Here is an 18640-nt window from a genome sequence, read left to right on the forward strand (position 1 = left end):
CCCTTTCTTCCCTGCCCCTTTCTTCCCCCCCCTTTTCTTTCCCCTTTTTCCCCCAATTCTTTTTAAGAAACTATGTATAGCTTACAAGGTTTAGACTATAAAGTTAGTTTGGGTTAGATATTTTGAGTAATTATCACTCAGAAGTCAGCATCTAATAAAACATGAAATATTCCTTGTTAAGGTTTTGCAGGTTTCTCCTTCCTTGGCATTTGAATGACCTATTTGGGGTCTCAGCCCAGTAATGTCTGAGGAGTCAGTATACAGCTTTAACAGCAGTTGAGTGTTGGATTTTGTTCCATTGTTTGTGTGTGTTGGTTTGCTTGTTTGTTTTGGGTTTTTTCTGAGTGACAATTCATCTGATGGCCTAAATTTCGGGGATACCTGAAGACATTCCTTTTGGTTAGTTGCTTTGTGTGGATTTTAGCATGGGTACATATGGTAGGTATAACAGAGACTATAGTCTACTGGTAAGTCATGATGTCAAAGTATCCTTGCCTGTTCCTTGACCTGACCTCATAAGAAAAGGGAGACGATTTCATTTAAAAAAAGACTTTTCAGCTGTCTGCAGGCAAATGCTTCTTCCAAGTGTGCCTTCCCTAACCTCCAGAAATTCCTCCTGCTAATCTCTTATGGAAATTTACACTGTTATTATTTAATATTGAAGGGATTACTCTGATTCAGTAAAAACATATTTTCTGTTTTCTTTTAGCTTTTTAAGTACCTCAGCTTGAAGATATTGAGTTCCTGTGTGTCGAGTCACAGCATGTTTTCTGAAAGGCAGGGGTACTTTTTTAACCACTGGTGTTGGAAAACATTGTCCCAGTTATTCTGAGCCTGTAATGATAAAAATCTATAGATGTCAGGGACTTTCACCCCCATTGGTATTGGTGGTCTTAATTTTATGAGTTATCTTACTGTTTTACTGGCTTCAAAGTCCCCATCACATGGATGAATGTCGAAGCACAACCAGAATGTGACTTTTAGTCATTACACACACAACCAATTCTTGTATGTGAAAAATTTTGCAAATAGTATTTCTGACAGTCTTGATTAAAAATCAGAAACAATGAAACAAAATAAACATCTGGTCACCTAGAAAAGGCACAGAGATATGATTAAAAGACTCCTTGCCTGGCACCGTGTTGCTTTTTCTCACTGTGTAATTTGGCCTGAAAAAAATACTACTTCTCTATGCAGGTCTTGCCTTCATTGCATCCCTAGACCATCACAAACACAACACTAGTAGAAAACGTTGTCGTTATGAAACATCTGGCTTTCATCTGTCAGCTAGAGGCATCTGGAAATTCATGCTTTTTAAAGTTCACTAAGTCTGTCTGAGGTGTTCTAAAAATGATGAAAAGACCTGTTAGTCCTACTGTCTCTTGACTTTAAATCAGGAAGTCACTCCTTAAATTCGTGCAATTCCTGTATTCATACACTAGATGGTGATCAAAAGCAGCCCAAGCTGTGTGCTCTCTTACCGAAGTCTCAGTTGACAGTGGAAAATAAATGTACATGAGACTGTTTTTCCTGCCAAGCTTTTAAACTTTTTTTTTCCTCTGTCCCTGAGTGATTAATCTATTTAGCAGAACTCTCTTAAAGATTAAGGTAGAAACAAAAATGTTTAGTGGTGCTGCTAAATTCATATATACTGTTGGAATCAGTTATTTGATGAGCTCTTCCGTGTGTGTAATAAAAAAATATTCATAAAATACTCCATAACTTCAAGTTGGGATTAGCATAGTTTATACAATACAGAAATTCAAACATACCAGCATCTTAAAATAGTTGTTATGGGCTGAAAACCAGTCCCTGAATGTATAAATTGATTATTGATGGTTAGTACAAGGTGTTAATGGAGAAGGGGGAGCACTACTTCAAAGGCATGATTTCAGATTTTTATAAGATTCAAAACAAACCAAGAAGAAATAATTTCCCTACTGCCCACCCTGAAATGATAAAAGCTGTTCTAATCCTGTTCCTTGGAATCATACTAGCTTCAAAGGGTAAAACTACATGATGTATTTTTGATTCTGTAACTGGAAAAATTAATTGCACTGAAAAGAATCAGTCAAAAATATTCCTTTTACTAAAAAATTAAAGTATCATTTTCAGGCATGGAGGCTGATAGATGGATTTAGACAGATTAGGGACATGGGGAAAGATACTCACAATACTGTGTAGAGAAACGGTCGGTAGAAAATATTCAGATAGTAGAAGGGGAATGTACAACACATGGGACTGTACTATAGCTATTATGAGCTAATAACATAGTTGAAATAAACAGTTGAAAGAAGGAGGGTGTCACATAAATAGTAAGTCTTAATAGCTAGGAGCCTTTTTTTGTCCTCTGTGTACATTGGTAAGTAAGGCAGCAGAAGCCTGCCTCAGGACTCAATGTCTCTGAGCCACTCTTGTGCACACATCCTTCCTCATCCTTCCTCAAGCAGAGTTGAAAGCTGGTAGAACCAGCCCTTTTGCTGCTCCAGTGGTCCCACAGGAGATGGCTATGGCAAAACACTGGGCTGTGAAACCACCTTCATGTTGTTGAGAGATGGAGGAGATCTGGCAGTAAGGTTTAAATTAGGCTTAAATTGAGAGTCCTCTTTTTTGCTTCCTGATCATAACACAGACGCTCAATGCTGAGGCCTTATCCCAGAAGCTGGATAAAGAGATTTCCCTTGGGTAATAATCTCAAGTTAAATATTTGTAACTCTTTGCAACTTCTATGAGGCAGGCATTGAAAGCAGAGGTCATCAGTGTTTAGGAAGCTGGATAACAGTTAAGTAAGTATCTGCTCACAGGCAATTGTGGAGTTAAAAAGAGCAAAAGGAAATTGGATGCAGCTACAACATGTTTTACACTGGTGATCCATGTAACGATGGGGAACTGCACAGAAAAGCAAGATTCCAGACAACTGAGTTGATGATATGATTCATACACTGACTTTTTAGCTCAGCACTCAGCCTGGTTATAATGAGAATCATCTGAGGGAAGTAAAATAACAACAGTGTGAAGCTTGTAGGAGGGCAGTAGTGTGTAGCCATGCTAGCTGTGGAGAGTCAAATGCTCTGTAGCACATTGGAGAGATGGAAGTTGTGCCACGTACTAGATGGGATGTTTAGTTTGGTTTGGTTTTGTGTTTGTGTTTTCTTGGAGGAATCCAATGCAAGTCTGATTTTGTTCTCAGTTGCTCTGACACAGCTGCATGTATACACTTGCAAGCATGTAGTATACACATGCAAATAATGCGTATACTTAAAAAAAAAATGGATCTGTGCCTGAACATATAGCCAGCTTGGCAGCAGTGCACCGAAAGGATTTGTATGCACTGGATTTATAAAAACTGGCTCTGAACATATGATAGGAAGTAGCATCAAGAGAGTAAAGGCACACTCTTATGGTGTTAGCACGTATTGTCACAAATGTTCTTAGTTAAAGATGGCTCTTCCTCAAACAGGATCAGAACTGCAAGCCTCACATTGTCTCATTTCATGCATCTTAAGTTTCTGAGCTCAGAGAACTTAACATATGATAGGATAATGAGGGAAAAGTATCTGTGGATTTAATGTTAGTCTGAAGTTCCATTTCAAGTTCAAGTCAGATGAAGCCAGATGAAACTCCACCCCAAAGGCAGAGTTTTCTCATTATCAGTATGTGTGTGTGGGACCAGTGGGATGCTCCTGGGATCAAATGAGTCCTTGTATAGAAAATTATTCAAAGCATATGTCCCCACAATTTCAGTGAAAATTGTCCAGAAAATTGCCCAGAGAAGATTTTAAAGCAGTAGGAATTCAATACAGTTTCAGACAGTGGCTGAATTTGGGTGTCCTCAAGACCCAGGCGCTTCCTCCTTTTCCAGCCCAATAGATAGGAGGCCATTGTGGTTTCCTGTCCCAAAGTCCATTGACTACACACAGTAGGTTCACACATGCAAATGCACACACACACAAAATGCCATATACACACAGCTGGCCGCACAGATCAATACAGTGAGCTGTCTCTTTACTGGCAGCCTCATAAACACATACAATGGTCATACAGATATTAACAGTATGAACCACCCAATTCTCTTTGGCTGATAAGGATTGAAATGGGGGTTAAATATATGCACATTATAGTCTCTCTGTTAGCTAGTTTTAGATATTGACTCTGTCCGGCTGCTGGCACCTTCATCTCAAACAAAGACTCTACTCAGACCTCTAATCCTGCTATCTGGCTCTTCTATCTTGAAGTTCATTAGTGTTCACACATCCACAAATAAGAAAAAAATAATAACAATATAGGATAGTTTGCTTTGATAAATTACAGGATTCAGATAGGTGAGTGTACTGACCTGTAACAGACCTACAAACTGTATCTGACTGCTCTGTTTATCTTTTCCCCACACTTGTTCCTCCCTAATCCACCTTGACCTACCCAATCCACCTCTCTCTGTCCATACTTTTGGTCCTTCACCTAAGGATACCTTAATACATTTTCTACAGTCTGAAAATTTTGTCTCTTCTGTATCCCACAGTAAGTACTGTACCCCTCCCCTGCCACTCGTGAGAGTTTTTCTTTTATTTCTCTTAGTGGGTTTCACACAAAGGCCAAGTGTCCTCCTTTGATAGTCAGAAGAATAGTCAATGTGACATTCTCCATCAAAGTACTAGGGTTCATCTGCCCATTGTTGCTTATCTGATTCTTGCTGGGTGTTTGTGTTCCCCATGGTTAGCCTTTAGTCACAACACTTAGGGGACAGCTACCATGTTAGTCACTGGAGGAGCATTTGGTTCCTTTTGATTCTTCTTGTACTCTGGGTATCATCCCTCTGTACTGTGACCAACATCCAGATGTTGGCCCTATCCAGCAGTTCCATAGCCTAGAAAGAGCAGAGGAACATGGATTTGGGATATTTTTTTATTTGAAATAAACTGTCTGCATACTTGTCATCTTACCTTGCTTTAGCCATTTATAATGTAGGCAGAGGTCTTCCACTGAAGCCCACAGAGGAAGGAAGCTTTTCCAAACTGAGCCCATCTACCTTAGATTCCTACCCTAGCATGAGGTGAATCACTCTATGGAGGTGCCTAATTTTCTGTTATTTGTAGTCAAAGCCCAGATGACTAGTTTAAGCTAGATATCCAACTTTTAGGCTGCGAAAATGATGGCAGTTGAATCCAACTTTCCACATTTTACCTTCAGTGCTGGAGGCCACATTTCTGGATAACACATGATGTATAGTTCAATGCATTTAATATTTTGTCTCAAGCTATTGCTCCTTTTATCTGTAAAACTCTTACAGAATTAAGCAATTACTGTCTGTAAACAATGCAGGTCCTGATGGAAAAATACTTTCAAGGATAATACTTTCAAGTCAACATATGGAGCTGAAACTTGGGAACTGTAGTCTGTATTACTGACGTGTGTGGCATAAAGAAGGAACAAGGGTTCTGTGATCCCTCATGTCCTTGCTATGTCTTCACCAAGAGTGAATTTCCCACCAGTGGCCAGCCCTAGATGTGTGTGTGAGTTCATGGAGTGCTAAGCCCTGGAGAAACTGTTGTCTGTGCTGTGAGTGGAACACTATGCATCACACCCTGATACCAGAGTTCAGCTGCAGTCCTTTCAGAAGGAAACTGCTTTGACCCAAATGCAGAGAGTGTGTGCATTCTGCAAGAGTATTTGTGAGACAAATTTGCACTAAAAATACTCTGTCCTGCTCACTAACCTACCACTGAAATAGGGCAATGTCTAAATTTGGCACAGAGCTGCAGTCAAGATCTTGGTCATTATTTCCATTCTGTGTGCCTCAGGTCCTTCCAGAGATTAAGACAGAGGTGATAGTATTTCTTCTTATCTATGAGGACTGAGAAGAGAAGGACTATCACAGAGGTGATAGTATTTCTTCTTATCTATGAAATACATTGAAATGTGGGGACGGAAAGCACTGCAATATTCCAAAACTGAAGGATTTTTTTCACTTGCACTTAGGAGTATGACTCCATTTTCTTTTCCCTTTCTCTTTTTCCTGACTGCAGCTATTTACTGATTTGTGTCCCTGCTCCTCACCTGCCTAGTGGATGTGGCTTTGGGAGCGTCAGGATTTTAAGACAAATGAAATAGTTAAAAAATGGTGTAGCTCAGAGCTTTTGATTCCTTAGCTGTTCTAGTCCTGGCAGAAGAATGGAAAGAAGGTTTACAGCAGCATGAAGGAAAAGAACTCAATGAAATCTGCAATAATATAGTCATGATAGAGAAAAATAAGTATTTCTATGCCCAGGTATTCAATTTCATTGGAAATTATATGATTTTATTATCAAAGCACAGCAATTATGACCCATGCAATACTAATGAATCTTGGCAACAAGGCTCATGAGGACACACAATCTGATTAACTTTAATAGGATGGATTTAATAATACATTGGATTAACATCTGTTAGAACCAAGCATCAAGATTTATTGTTCTCTGAATAAATATTGACCTCTTGCTCTCAGGTTAATAAATCCTAAGCTTGCCTCCACTTAAATGAGTATCTACCTTTTACATTAGCAGTCTTCTGTTTCCTATCACCAACTTCAGTAGGAGTAGGGGGAGCTACACTTCCTGCTGCATCAAACACTTCTTTCAGAAATTGCAAAAAACCACTGAATTTGCAAATAGAGGGGAAAAAAAGGTTAGGATCTAAACTCTTTCTACTTTTTTTCACATTATTCTTGCTTGAGAATTAGAAGTTTCAGAAACATTCAAAAAAGATCAATTAATAGTAATGCCATAGAAAAAAGTGTGTAGCTTGTATCACCTTTTCAGTTAAGCAGTCTTTATACTTTGTGTACTGTTGAGAGTGGCGTCAGAAATGTTTATGGAGGTGAGTGGGAGAAAATCCTGCTCCATTGTATGTATTGAGATACAAAGTTTTCTCTAGGACTTCAGGTTTAGTTTTGTGCTTCAGATATTGAAGCACAGATTCCTTTCTAACTGTAGACATCTCAAGAGGATTGAGATGGAAGATGTTTTTTCTTTCATGCCTGCAAAGGAGGAATTTCTTGTATGTTCCAAATAGTCACTATGGTCAGAAGTATCTACAAGTCTTACAACATTTCTTGTAACTGAGAAGAGTTCCTCTAAAAGCAGTAGAAAATATTTTGAGATTGAAATCTATTCAGTGAATATTGAGACCTTCCTTTTAAAATTAATACAGTTATCAGGAAACGTGTTAGTCTAACACTACTGCAGGTGAATTCAGCTATAAAACTCCTTGTGACTTCAATGACAGATTTATGTGGGTGAATGTTGATCGATGTAGATAATCTTTTCCAGAGCCACTGATCAATTGGAGACTTTATAATTTTTGTAGGATGATAATTTGTATTTATTGAATTCTGGGGAACCTTTTCAATAAAGCAAGTGAAATCTAGCAGATTTTAATGGAGGTGTTTTATACAGTAGATTGTAACTGCTTTCAGAGATCAAAAGATTGTTCTTGTTCTCTCTTCTGAAAAATTACATATGCTGGTACAGAAGCCTAACAAATACATGCAAATATTTCACAATTTTTCACCCTGGATTCCTTTTCTTTTAATTGTACTTTTTTATTATTATTATTGTTATTATTTTAATGTGATTTATAGGTAGCTGTGGCACTAAGAAATTGTGGCATTTGCCACGGTCCAGAATGAACACCAGGTTAGACTGTTGAAAGAATAAGGTTTCAAAGCAATTTGGTGTACAGGATTAGAAGATTTAATCTGTGCCTCTGAATGCTGAGCCACATCTGTAGGGGTGTAGAGTAGGCATGTGCTTAGCAATTTTTTAATTCCATGTATTCCTTTTGAGTTAAGTATATTTTTTCAAGTCTCTGTAAGACAGATGCCAAATTTTGAACCCAGTATGCCATTTTCCTTCCATCTGCCCTTAAATTATCTAGGGATTGACTGTCGTCTATTTCCATTTAGCTAAAACTTCTCTTAATCATAATTAATTATATTTTTGTTCTTTAGTTTGCAAACATTTGTAGGTGCAAACCATTACATTTCACTTCCCACACTTTCAGACTGCAAGCAAATGTGCAAATTTGGAAACGTCAGAGGTCCTGCTTTTCTCTCTCTGTTTCCTGATTGTGCATCCATTTAAGCACAGAGGTTTGTAATGTATGTTGCATTTCAATTGTGGGGAGAAAAAAAAAAAAAAGAAGAAAACATGCTCACTGGGGATGAGGAGAGGAGGAAGGCTGAACTGGAATGAACATTGTCCTTGGATAAGATGTACATGGGGAAAGTGTTGACTTTGATAGGGCTCCATGTGCAAAGGTTTGGTGGCCTTTATTTCGTGTCCAGATGAGTCTTGGGTAGGAAAACAATTTTAATAACTGGCCGTTATTGGTCCTATAATTCACTGGGTGGAGGGGGAAAGAGGAGAATTTTCTTGATTAAATTGGGTGATCAGATCAGACAGCAGCCTTACTTTCATGGTAGCAGTCTGGGCCATGGTAGACATCACCTCATCCACCCCAAGAGATTGTAAGCAGCCTCTGTGAAGGTCATTATGATGTTTTTAAAGGAGAAAAAAAGACACACCGAAGGTATCTAATTTTATTGTAATACTAATTTTTCTTTAGATCTAGTTAAAGAATATGAACAAAGTCACGTTAGCATTCTTTAACCTTTACTGTAACACAATTAAAGAAGAAGGTGCTACCTTATGCCAGGAGCTGACTTGTGCAAGTAGTAAGATCTTAACAGCTGGGAAACATTCCACATTTCCAAAGCGACATTCCTTCTTCTGCTTCAGAAGCATGTAGAGTTTCTAAACTTGTGTCACCAGATAATGTAATCTTCTTATTGTAAATTGCTCCTCCCAGCCTCAGACATTCACACTGCACTGTGATTTCTTTTCTGCCCCACGGAGTAGAACACAAGTTCATCCCTATGCATACAAACTTTTTTTTTTTGTTAGTTGCTCTTGCTTTCAAGATGACAAGCTACCCTTTCATCCTCGATGGAGAAGGGGAGCTTGTCTTTGGCGGGATTGAAGGACTGAAACCTAAAATAGCTTTTGCTAAAATAGGACCTTAATGAAATGTTGCACAGAAGAACCTTGTGTACCCTATGAAAGCTTTTATAATAATTGTTTTTATAAAACCAGTAGCACTCAACTATTAAAGTTGGATTCATAGCTCTTTGGAGTTTTCTTAATGCCTACACTTTCCACATGGCTTGTTAAGAAGACCTTGGTAAAGCATCACAGAAATGTGAGAAAAATAATAAGATATCTTGAAATGTTGAAAAAACATGCTCTGACAGAAGGAGACATGGGACTGTGCACCTGGAAAATAGTGTTGTTCATGAATGTACATTTTAGCTGTAAGTGAAAATATACATGAGCTTCTTTAAGTGCTGATTCTGCTCTGGGGGCTGTCTGTTCTGCCTCCTCCTTTTCAGAAGCAAATACCATTAGTGTAAAAGCCTTTGTCTGAAGGCTATTATTTTGTTGCGTAAATGACTGGCTAAAGAAGTCATTTAAGGCAATAAAAATCCAAAGCCAGCCTGCCATCTTCCATTAGTCAGGTCATTTTCAGTGATTTGTGGGGTTCATCAATGTGTCTTCTGGCAACGAGTATTGGGTGAGAAGATGTTGCTCAAAATATGACAGCACAGACATATTGCACAGCCTGAAGTTGAAGGTGCATGGAGAACGTCGGTATCGGGACAAAAATACAGCAGCATCTGTTCTCCTTTGATATGTTGTTCCGAATGTGGAAGTGGTTACTGCTGTTTTGACAAATGCGCTTATTTCTCCTTTTGTTGCCTAGTGTGGCACGAGGGGAACACTGGCGCAATAGTGTACAGCAATAATTTATTAGTGGGTTAGGAATGTGGGCCCAGAACAAATTCTAGACAAAAGAAAAACATGTTTGGGTTTTACAGAGCGCCTTGGCTACAGGAACAAAGCTGTGATTGGGTGTGCAAATATTTGGTATTTCGATTGTCCCGGTTGGGGTGATAGCTGACAAATGGTCTGCGTTTGTTTTTAATTATCACCAAAAGGGAAAAATGCCTGTTGTTTTAAAGCCAGCAACTGATGTTGCAGCACAAGGCAAGAAAAGATATTTAACAGCAGAGGATATACTTTCTCAGCATTATAATATGTTGAAAGCACTATTACTTCCAAATATTTATAGTGCTCAGCTCATTTTGTGATTGCAACCAACCAAGGAAAGTGTTTTGTTCTCTTGTATTGCATCCAGTGATCGATTTTTAAAATGCCAGCTACTGTTCTTACTTAATATTGACTGGTACCATTGATATCAAAGCTTTCTTCTGCTCTCACACTGGGTAATGCAGCTAGGCTGTGACAGATGTTTGTGAGACTTATTTGGCACAGAAATTATTTAATATGTATCGTACTAGCATACAGAGCACCCATGAGATATTAGGGCCGACTACAGTAGATGTATGAACACATAGATACTTGACTGCCCTGAAGGGCTGTATGCCTCCTTTGAAGGGAAAATAAACCTGTCACCCAAAGGAGATGGAGTGATTTGTCTAAACCATCTCTTGCAGGGTTAGGGACCGGTCCTATGTGTTGAGTCTGTATCCAGGGCTTGAATCATTCTGCTATCATTTAAGCAAAATAAGAAACAACATTGTGAAGACCCACTGAAATTAATAGCCTGTATTTTAAGTTTAAAATTGTGTCAAAATACTTCACTGAGTTAGGTGGGTTTTTTTTAAACTTTTTTTTTTGGTGGCAATTACTGTACAATAGTTGCTTTCTTTTAAATATACATTAATCCAAACCAGTAATTTCTTGCAGGAAGCATAATTTGTTAGATTTCAAATAGCCAATAAGTTGCCTTTTAAGCAACAATCAAGAACTTCCAAATGAGTATTTGCCCCTTCTAGGGTAGCCAAAAGAGATTTTTGTGGTCAGATGAAAGAGACTGTTCTGTATAAACTTCTCTTGCAAGGAATAATTGAGGCAAGAACACAAGATGTCTTTTCCATTTTTGTGAAATTGTGAGAATGTGATGTTTTAGTTTTGTTAAAAGGGCAACTTTTTTTTCTTCTAGCTACAAATCTTCAGCCAATTTCTAGCACAGTATTCAGTACTTCAGAAAGTTTCATCAAGGCTGTATTTGAGGAAAAGAAATAGCGTGAGCTGCTAAAATGCTCCTGTCCTTCCTGTCTTGCCTGCTGCTGTGGATCCCTAGAAAGGTTATTGGTTTATCACAAGTGTGGCTTTCCCTAGTAAAAGCTGAAGGCTGTTTGCAAACTGCCACCTGAAGAAGGCACATAAGGAGGAAACGTAGATAATTACATTCTGCTTCCATTGAAGTCCCTGGCAATTTTGAAATGAATTGCAAGAGAAGCAGAATGGTGCCCAGTGACAGCCAGCAGCTGGAATAGCTCTTCAGCTTTGTGTTGCATATATGCTCAGTGACCTGGGAACTCTCCAAAAGATTTAGAAAAATGTTTGTGATAGTGGTTTCCAGTATCAACACCATTTTTTGTAGGCATTCTGACTTCGTAGTACTTGCTGGGCTAGAACGTTTAGAGTTATCCACACTACTCAAAGCTGTTTGCATGAGATTTCCAGCCAAATATTGCCAACAGAACAGGCAGTCTCCTGAATTTTCTCATACTTTGTCTTTTCTGGGAGCCAAAAATTCTACAGATGTTTCAGTTAAGCAGTGTCAGCGCTTTTGATCCCACATATTTATGGTTGGGAAATAACACATTTTTTTTGTTGGACATTGGATTAAGACACTTGAAGCAATTCTGGATTTTAGTTGACCAGAAAGATTATTTTTTTTTTTCATGTGAGCTAAAATGAAGTAATTGGCCTAGTTTTGGTTTCCTCATTCCTTTTCTACTAGCTGCAATAAAAATGGGTCAAGTTCCAACTGAGTGTAAGTTTTAACTGAAAACTGTGTTTCAAAACAAATACTTAAAATGCTTCTGTTTTAAAAATTTAGAAAAACTTAGAGCTTTCTTTATTTTCTGGCTAATACTGTCTTTTCACTTGAGGTTATTTCTCCAATTCATGTTGTTTTTGTTTTCCCTGAAGCAACATATTTTCATGAATTCACCACTTAGCAGGGTATTTTTTCACTCAACATTGTTATCAATTTACAATTCAACCCAGTTGCCTTAGTGTTTAAATACAAAATTTACATGATGTTGCTTTTAAAAGACTATTGCCTCTAATCTTCAGTTTGGATAAGTTGTGATATGTCAACATCTGGTATGACTAGACTAATGCAACTAGATGTGAGAATGATGGCAGTGCAGGTAGCATTCAGGTAGCAGAGGAGCAGTGACACAGGCCTAGAAAATAATTTGTGATTGGGCAGTTTGAAAATACTGGATTAGGTCTGAAATGAGATTCTTTACACATTAAGGGAAGGCATGGGGAAAGAAATTTACAGCCAAGTTTGGACATTATCAGCAAACTATTCTGCAGTTGTCTAACCTGAGCTTTCTTGCGCTTGCAGCATATCTGCTAATTGCTATTGTCAGAGATAACATTAGAGATGAAAAATAAGAGGCTAATTAAAAACAGTAGGTGCTTATTTCTGTATTTCAGCAAGAACAAAATAGTGTGTTTATTGGAAAATTCAGCTTCTCCTTAGGACAACTTATTTGTCTATCCATACCCTGCAGCATTAGGGCAGTCAGTTTTGAGGGCCCGATGGATTTACTTCACATGAACAAAAGAGCTACATTACTCTTTTCTGTCCTTGTAATCAGAAAGAATCAGCTATTTTGGACTAAATATAGGACTTGAGAGCTAAGCACCCCATTATCTTATAATGATTTCTTCTGGGTTTTAATTTTTTTTTTTGTAACTAAAATAAACATATTCTAATAACAAATATCTATACTGTTCAACAGGAGGCAGCTTACAGTGAATTAATTCCAAAGCATAATGCTTTGCTGTGTCTAGTGGGGCAGGAACATAATCTGTTTAACAGAGCTGGTCTGGAATTTCACTTTATACAAGAAACTCGTGTGCCAGAAAACTGTCCTTAAGAACCAGGCTTACATAGCTTGACCACTATGAGAATGGTTTTGGAGGCCTTGCTAGCTGGAAGAAGAAATTACCTCGAACAGGTATTTCATAAAGTCTTCTACAAGGATTTCAAGTGTCCAAACTTGGGAACTAGCTCTTAGAGACAGTAGGTACATGCTTCTCCTGCTGAGGAAGTGCTCAGCTCTATAGATCATCCAGTCTTTAGTGGCAGTTGCTCTTAACAGTAAGAGAAGCATGACATGCTCTTTGTAGGTCTGCATGGGAGACTGAGATGCACCCATCAGTCCTAAGGCAAAGCAGTTCCCTGAACATCTGGCTGCAAAGTGCAAGAGCAGCTCTGCTGCAGGATGGCCTTCCATGCACTGCACCTCCTCCCCCACCTTCCTAGGTGGAGGAAGGGCATGTCTGATAGCTAATGCACTGCTCTTGTGAGCTTTTGAAATAATAATCTCCGGGATGGATCAGCAGGAGAGGCCAGCGGTGAGGAGGAAGAGGTGAAGGGAGCAAAGGACAGAAGAGGACTTTGGTTTTAGGATACATTGCACTTAAAATTCTGAGACTAATCTACTGACAGGTCACACAAAGAATTAGATTTACAATTTGAAATCAGTTGCGTAGTAAAATAATTGGACTGGTGAAGCAATCTCACTCTTGCTAAATTACTTTCTGAGGAGCTTGAATGGGGCTGTGCAGGTCTTTCTGATATCTGAGTGTCCTCAGGTCTCATTGACTTCAGTGGGAATTGAAGTCATCGAGCTCTTCACTAGGCAATTGCTTCCTTTTAGGTCTAATTTTCTGCTGCAAAGTGGTAGCTGCTTTTGCTTTCGGTGAGCAGTCATACCCTGTGCTCCTCGAGTCCATGCCTTAGCATGTACCATTCAGTGGGTTTTCTGTGGGACATGTACTTTAGTATTTGTGCACGCATTTGCCTCCTACTGCTTTCTGTGGATAGGATCCCTGATAGTTTTGTTACACTGACTGCATCACATTAACAAATAGAACATGCAAAATACTTGATGAGAAATATCTGCAAAAATAATCCTGTCAAATGCCTATAAGGCAGCTTTATGTTTTGTTTAGTTTCTTTTAAGTAGGGAGTGTTTGTTTTACCTTTAAAAAGGAATGGATGCACTTCAAATTAAGGTGACAGTTTCATTAGCATGAAGGATGAGTGAGATAGTACATGAGATAATGCAACTGAGATTTTTCTACCTTTCATTTCTTTAAGAGAAGACCTATTGAAATGCAGTATACATTTGCAGTCCCCAAATTACTGATGCTCTAAAAGTTTTTGCTTTTGTGGTCTCCATTTGTGCTACTGCACATTTTGGGATGATGGATTGTGGAGCACAGGATGCTGAGATGAAGAGAATCAATAGTGTGATACAAAAGATAACACTGATGGAACATCAATAAAAGCTAAAAGTTGTCATAGGGATTTGAATCTTAAAGAAGAGCTTGAGGAAGTATGTTAAGAGGAATTTGGTTTTCCCATTGCACTTGTAGTGTCTTTATTCCATAAGCAGAAATTGCTTGGGGGCTCTTGTCAAGTACAGGGGTGGAGAAATTTTTTCATTTCTGTATGTGTACAGTGCCTAGCACAAGGCCTCCTGAGCGTGGTATCTTCTGAGCATTGTCACAGTGTCATTGCTATTTTAGCCTAGAGCTGGCATGAATAAAAATGCTGCTAAAGAGTTCAGCATATGCAAACTATAGGAAAAGTAGGAGAGTTTTTGTCATGCCAAAGTTATTCACTGTTCAAGAGAACGTGTGTTGCAGATCCACACACTGGAGTGCATAACCTGGAGTGTTCCATACCAAGAGTTTTTCCACTTGACTTTACCACTGGTGAATTGTGGAAGAACAGTTACAAAGCCCAGGATTTGCTCCTGGGTTAGCACAACACAGTACTGCATTCAGCTATTCGTTAGGATGCAGTTGGGAACGTTTGGTCTGAAGGAGAGAGGATTGTCTGCCAAGTAATATTTCTCAGAGTGAAGAAAGTTGTCTCATGCAAAATAGCTGCCATGTCTATCCAAGCAGAACTCAAATGCTTTGTGGGTTTGTTGTGTTGTTTTGTCATTTGTTTGTTTTTGTAGATTGGTTTTTTTTTTCCTTGAGTATGGACTAAATGAGGTTAGTCTGATGTAATTCTGAGCTATAAAACAAGAAAATTGAGGAATCCTTGAATTATTTGCTAGGCAGACAGAAACCCAGGTGGGTTATGGTATAGGGATATATTTGATTCCTTCTGTCTCTAAATGGTGTACTTATTGCAGATACACAGCAAAAATTTGTTTTCATTGGTACCTTTCATTAGTATCTTTATGTAGGAGGCACACCTGGAGCTCTACATTAGATTTTATGGAAAAAGGTGCTATTGATTGTGACTGGAGGTATCATAGTATGCTTCTTAACATTTCTGTTGTAATTCTGAGTGTTCCCATCCTCATTATTATCTTCTTGTTTCCCAAATGTTTATCAGGACTACTTCCACAACTTATTTATCTTTTTTTCTTTCTTTCTTTCTTTTTTTTTTTTTTTTCACTTGTAGCACCATACAAAACCCCAAAATTCTGATTGCACATTGTATTCTGAAAGGATATTCATTGCTTGTGTGTGCATAATTCATACTGCTGTCACACTCTGAATTTTAATTAAAATTCTGACTGTACCACTCTCATAGTTTAAAAAGCAAACACTGAATAAACCACATAGCTTTGTCACTAAGGTAAACCAAAATCAGAGAGGCGAATTAAGCTAGACCATAAACATTCCTCCTCTGAATTCAATGCATATCTTGAAACAATGGTAATGTAGGCAAGTACCACTAAAGAAATATGGGAAAAACTAGGTTGGTAGTGTTGAAAACCTGGACTGTTTCTATCTGTATGGGGCTTGCTGACTAAAATGTGCCATGTAAAAATAAAGCTATTAAGGCAAGGTTGGAATAATAATTTTTCTTTTGCAGATCAAGTGGTAGTTCTGGCAGTAACTTTCAGAGCTGAAATAAATTAATGCAGAAACCAAGATTAGGTCATACACCTATTTGTTTAGTTAAAACTCAAACTGTCCCAAAAGGAAGAAAAGGAATGCACTGTTCTGAAATACATTAATGTTGTTAGTAATATATTAAAATGCAACACATTTTAAAAACTACTTGTTCTGTCAAAATACTTATTTATGTTGAATTCTGTCTTCCAATGAATAGAGCAATGCATTTAAGCTTAAGACTGGTTTCAAGAATGAGAACACGGAACTGCTCACATGCTTAAAATTAAGCAGAAGATTATTTGGACAAGGTTAATAGCCCTACTGGGATGGGATCAAGTGTTCAACCATAAGGATCTGACTGCCATTCTTACTCATAGTTGTTTGTTGGGGTTTTTTTCTGTAGTCAGACAGTTGTGAGATTTTGTTCCATTCAACACAAGAGTGGTGTAGCCAAATGCTACTTACACCTTAAATCTGAGAGATGAAACCTTAAGCTTCAGGATCAGACCTTCTCCCTTAATATTGCATCACACTGATTTACTTTGGCAGCTTAAGTTTCACAAGGATTCACTGGAGATTGTGCTCTAGGGACAGCTACTTTGCAGATGTGGAAAATGTGGAGAAGGGCCATCAAGGGCAAGCAGTCAAACCCTGCCTTTTAGCAGCTGCAGATGATGTTCTTCCTGAGTTCAGATTTTCGATCTGGGTCAGGAAGACTAGAGACCTTAACCAAGGCATTCTCATTGCACAGATGAAGGCCACAAATGGCAGGCTTTTGAGGAGTTTAGATCTTGTCCTGATTCTGCCAGGAGTCCCAGAACCTGCGGGTCTGTGTGTACTGTCTGCAGGTCTGAGCTTTAATGTTTCTTGGGGCAGGCAAGGGGTGCCACACTCAGCCACTCAAAAAAAATGTCATGAGTCACAAAATAGAGTTCCTGCCCTAATCTGCTGTATTTCTGTGTGTGACATCAACCCTTTCTTGTCTCTGCTTTCAGGTTGCTCCTATAATTAAAGAAAGGATGATGAAGAAGGGCAGCATGATGCTTGGGTACCAGCCTCACCAGGGCAAAGTCAACTTCTTCCGCCAGGTGGTGATCAGCCCGCAAGTTAGTCGAGAGGACATGGACTTTCTGCTGGATGAAATCGAACTTCTTGCTAAGGACTTGTAGCTGTAGCCCCACAGCACCAAGCATTGCTCACACATGCTGTTTATGGAGAGAGAGAATGGCAGCAGTGTCCTGGTGCTACTTTGTGAAAGGTAATAAAAAGACAGACATATAGTTTGGAAACTTTCATTTTACAGAGTGATGTTGAGAGCTTTGCAGGTAGAACAGCCCTTCACAGGAAAGTATTTGCTGATGGGGGCGGAGAGTGGCAAGGGCAGATTGTTGTTTGCAGCACCCCTGCTGCCATTCTGGGAAGTGCTTCCTTGAGAAGAGGAGCACTTCTGAAAATGGTGTCTACGTCCCTGGGAGGGCAGGGTATCTGTGCACAGTGTAGCTCCAACTGGTCACTTACATATGCAGGAAATATGCCTCTGAAGTTATGTTTAGGAATGGATTTAGCTCAAAAATGCTAGTGAACACTGTCTACTCAGGCAATATTTTAGTTTGGTATGTGTTTAATGGTAGAGGCCTGGTTGGTAATTACACTGGTAAGACGGGAAATTGTGAACTTGTAGGAAGCTTTCCTTAAGCCTTTAACTAGGTAGATTACCCAGGTTTTCCACCATGACCACAATCAGCATAGAGTTGTGTGGTTGCCATCCTGGGAGGTTTTCATGACCCATCTGCCCAAGGCCTCAAGCAACCAATATTGATCCTGCTTTGAGCATATGGTTCTAGAAGACCTGCTGAGGTCTCTTCCAACCTAACTGGTCTTGAGATGCTATGAAACACAATTTGGCCTAATCAGTGTTTGCCAATGTTTCTCTCCCAAAATATCACCACCGCTTTAACAGAGCTGAGAATGCTGGAATAGCACTTAGAACTTCTTACTTTTTTGTTAACAGTAGCTATCTGTCATTTCTCCTGAACTCTCAGGTGAACTCCTGTTCACCTGCCTCTGATTTTAAACCATAAGATTTATTTAGTAGATTTTAGATGCACTTTATAACAGAGCAAAAATAAATGTATCTACCTGAAATATATATATATTTATGCATGGTAACTACATGTTTAGAGTATAGCAAAATTACTTATTTGTCCTTGTCTGTATTTTCCTGCAGATTTGAGATAACTCAATGTTATGTTATCAGTATATAATTTATATTTTGGCACTGAGATTAAGGTGGTGGTGATCAGTGAAACCTGCCTGTGGTTTTAGGATATGAACAGTCTGAGTATTTTTGGTCAATCTTGAAGTGCAAAATTAAATGCTAAGCTTGATGTTTGTGTTAAGAATTACAGTTTACTTTTGTTTTGGTCTATAAAATTATCCATTTTATAAAGGTAGAAATTGATTTTTTGGGGTGAAATTCTTGCAGCAAACTGATGGAAATAATAATGTCTTTCACCTTATAATCAATGCTACTTAACTTTAATGTTTTGATGATTGTTCCTTATTTTGTATTTGAGGTGGCACTGACCAATGTGAGCCTTTCTGCTATATTTTTTTTCCTGCTG

General features: G+C 38.6%; 1 protein-coding gene across 1 annotated transcript in view; it reads left to right on the forward strand.

Moving 5' to 3' along the window:
* The window catches only part of GADL1 (glutamate decarboxylase-like 1), a 70422-nt gene extending 53237 nt beyond the window's left edge, over positions 1–17185 (forward strand). Inside the window, 1 exon segment of the mRNA XM_010007499.1 lies at positions 17012–17185. Within this exon segment, the coding sequence (XP_010005801.1) occupies positions 17012–17185 (174 nt within the window).
* The last annotated feature ends 1455 nt before the right edge of the window (positions 17186–18640 follow it).

Source organism: Chaetura pelagica, unplaced genomic scaffold (genome assembly GCF_000747805.2).
Source record: "Chaetura pelagica isolate M959 unplaced genomic scaffold, ChaPel_1.0 scaffold10, whole genome shotgun sequence".
Taxonomy (NCBI): domain Eukaryota; kingdom Metazoa; phylum Chordata; class Aves; order Apodiformes; family Apodidae; genus Chaetura; species Chaetura pelagica.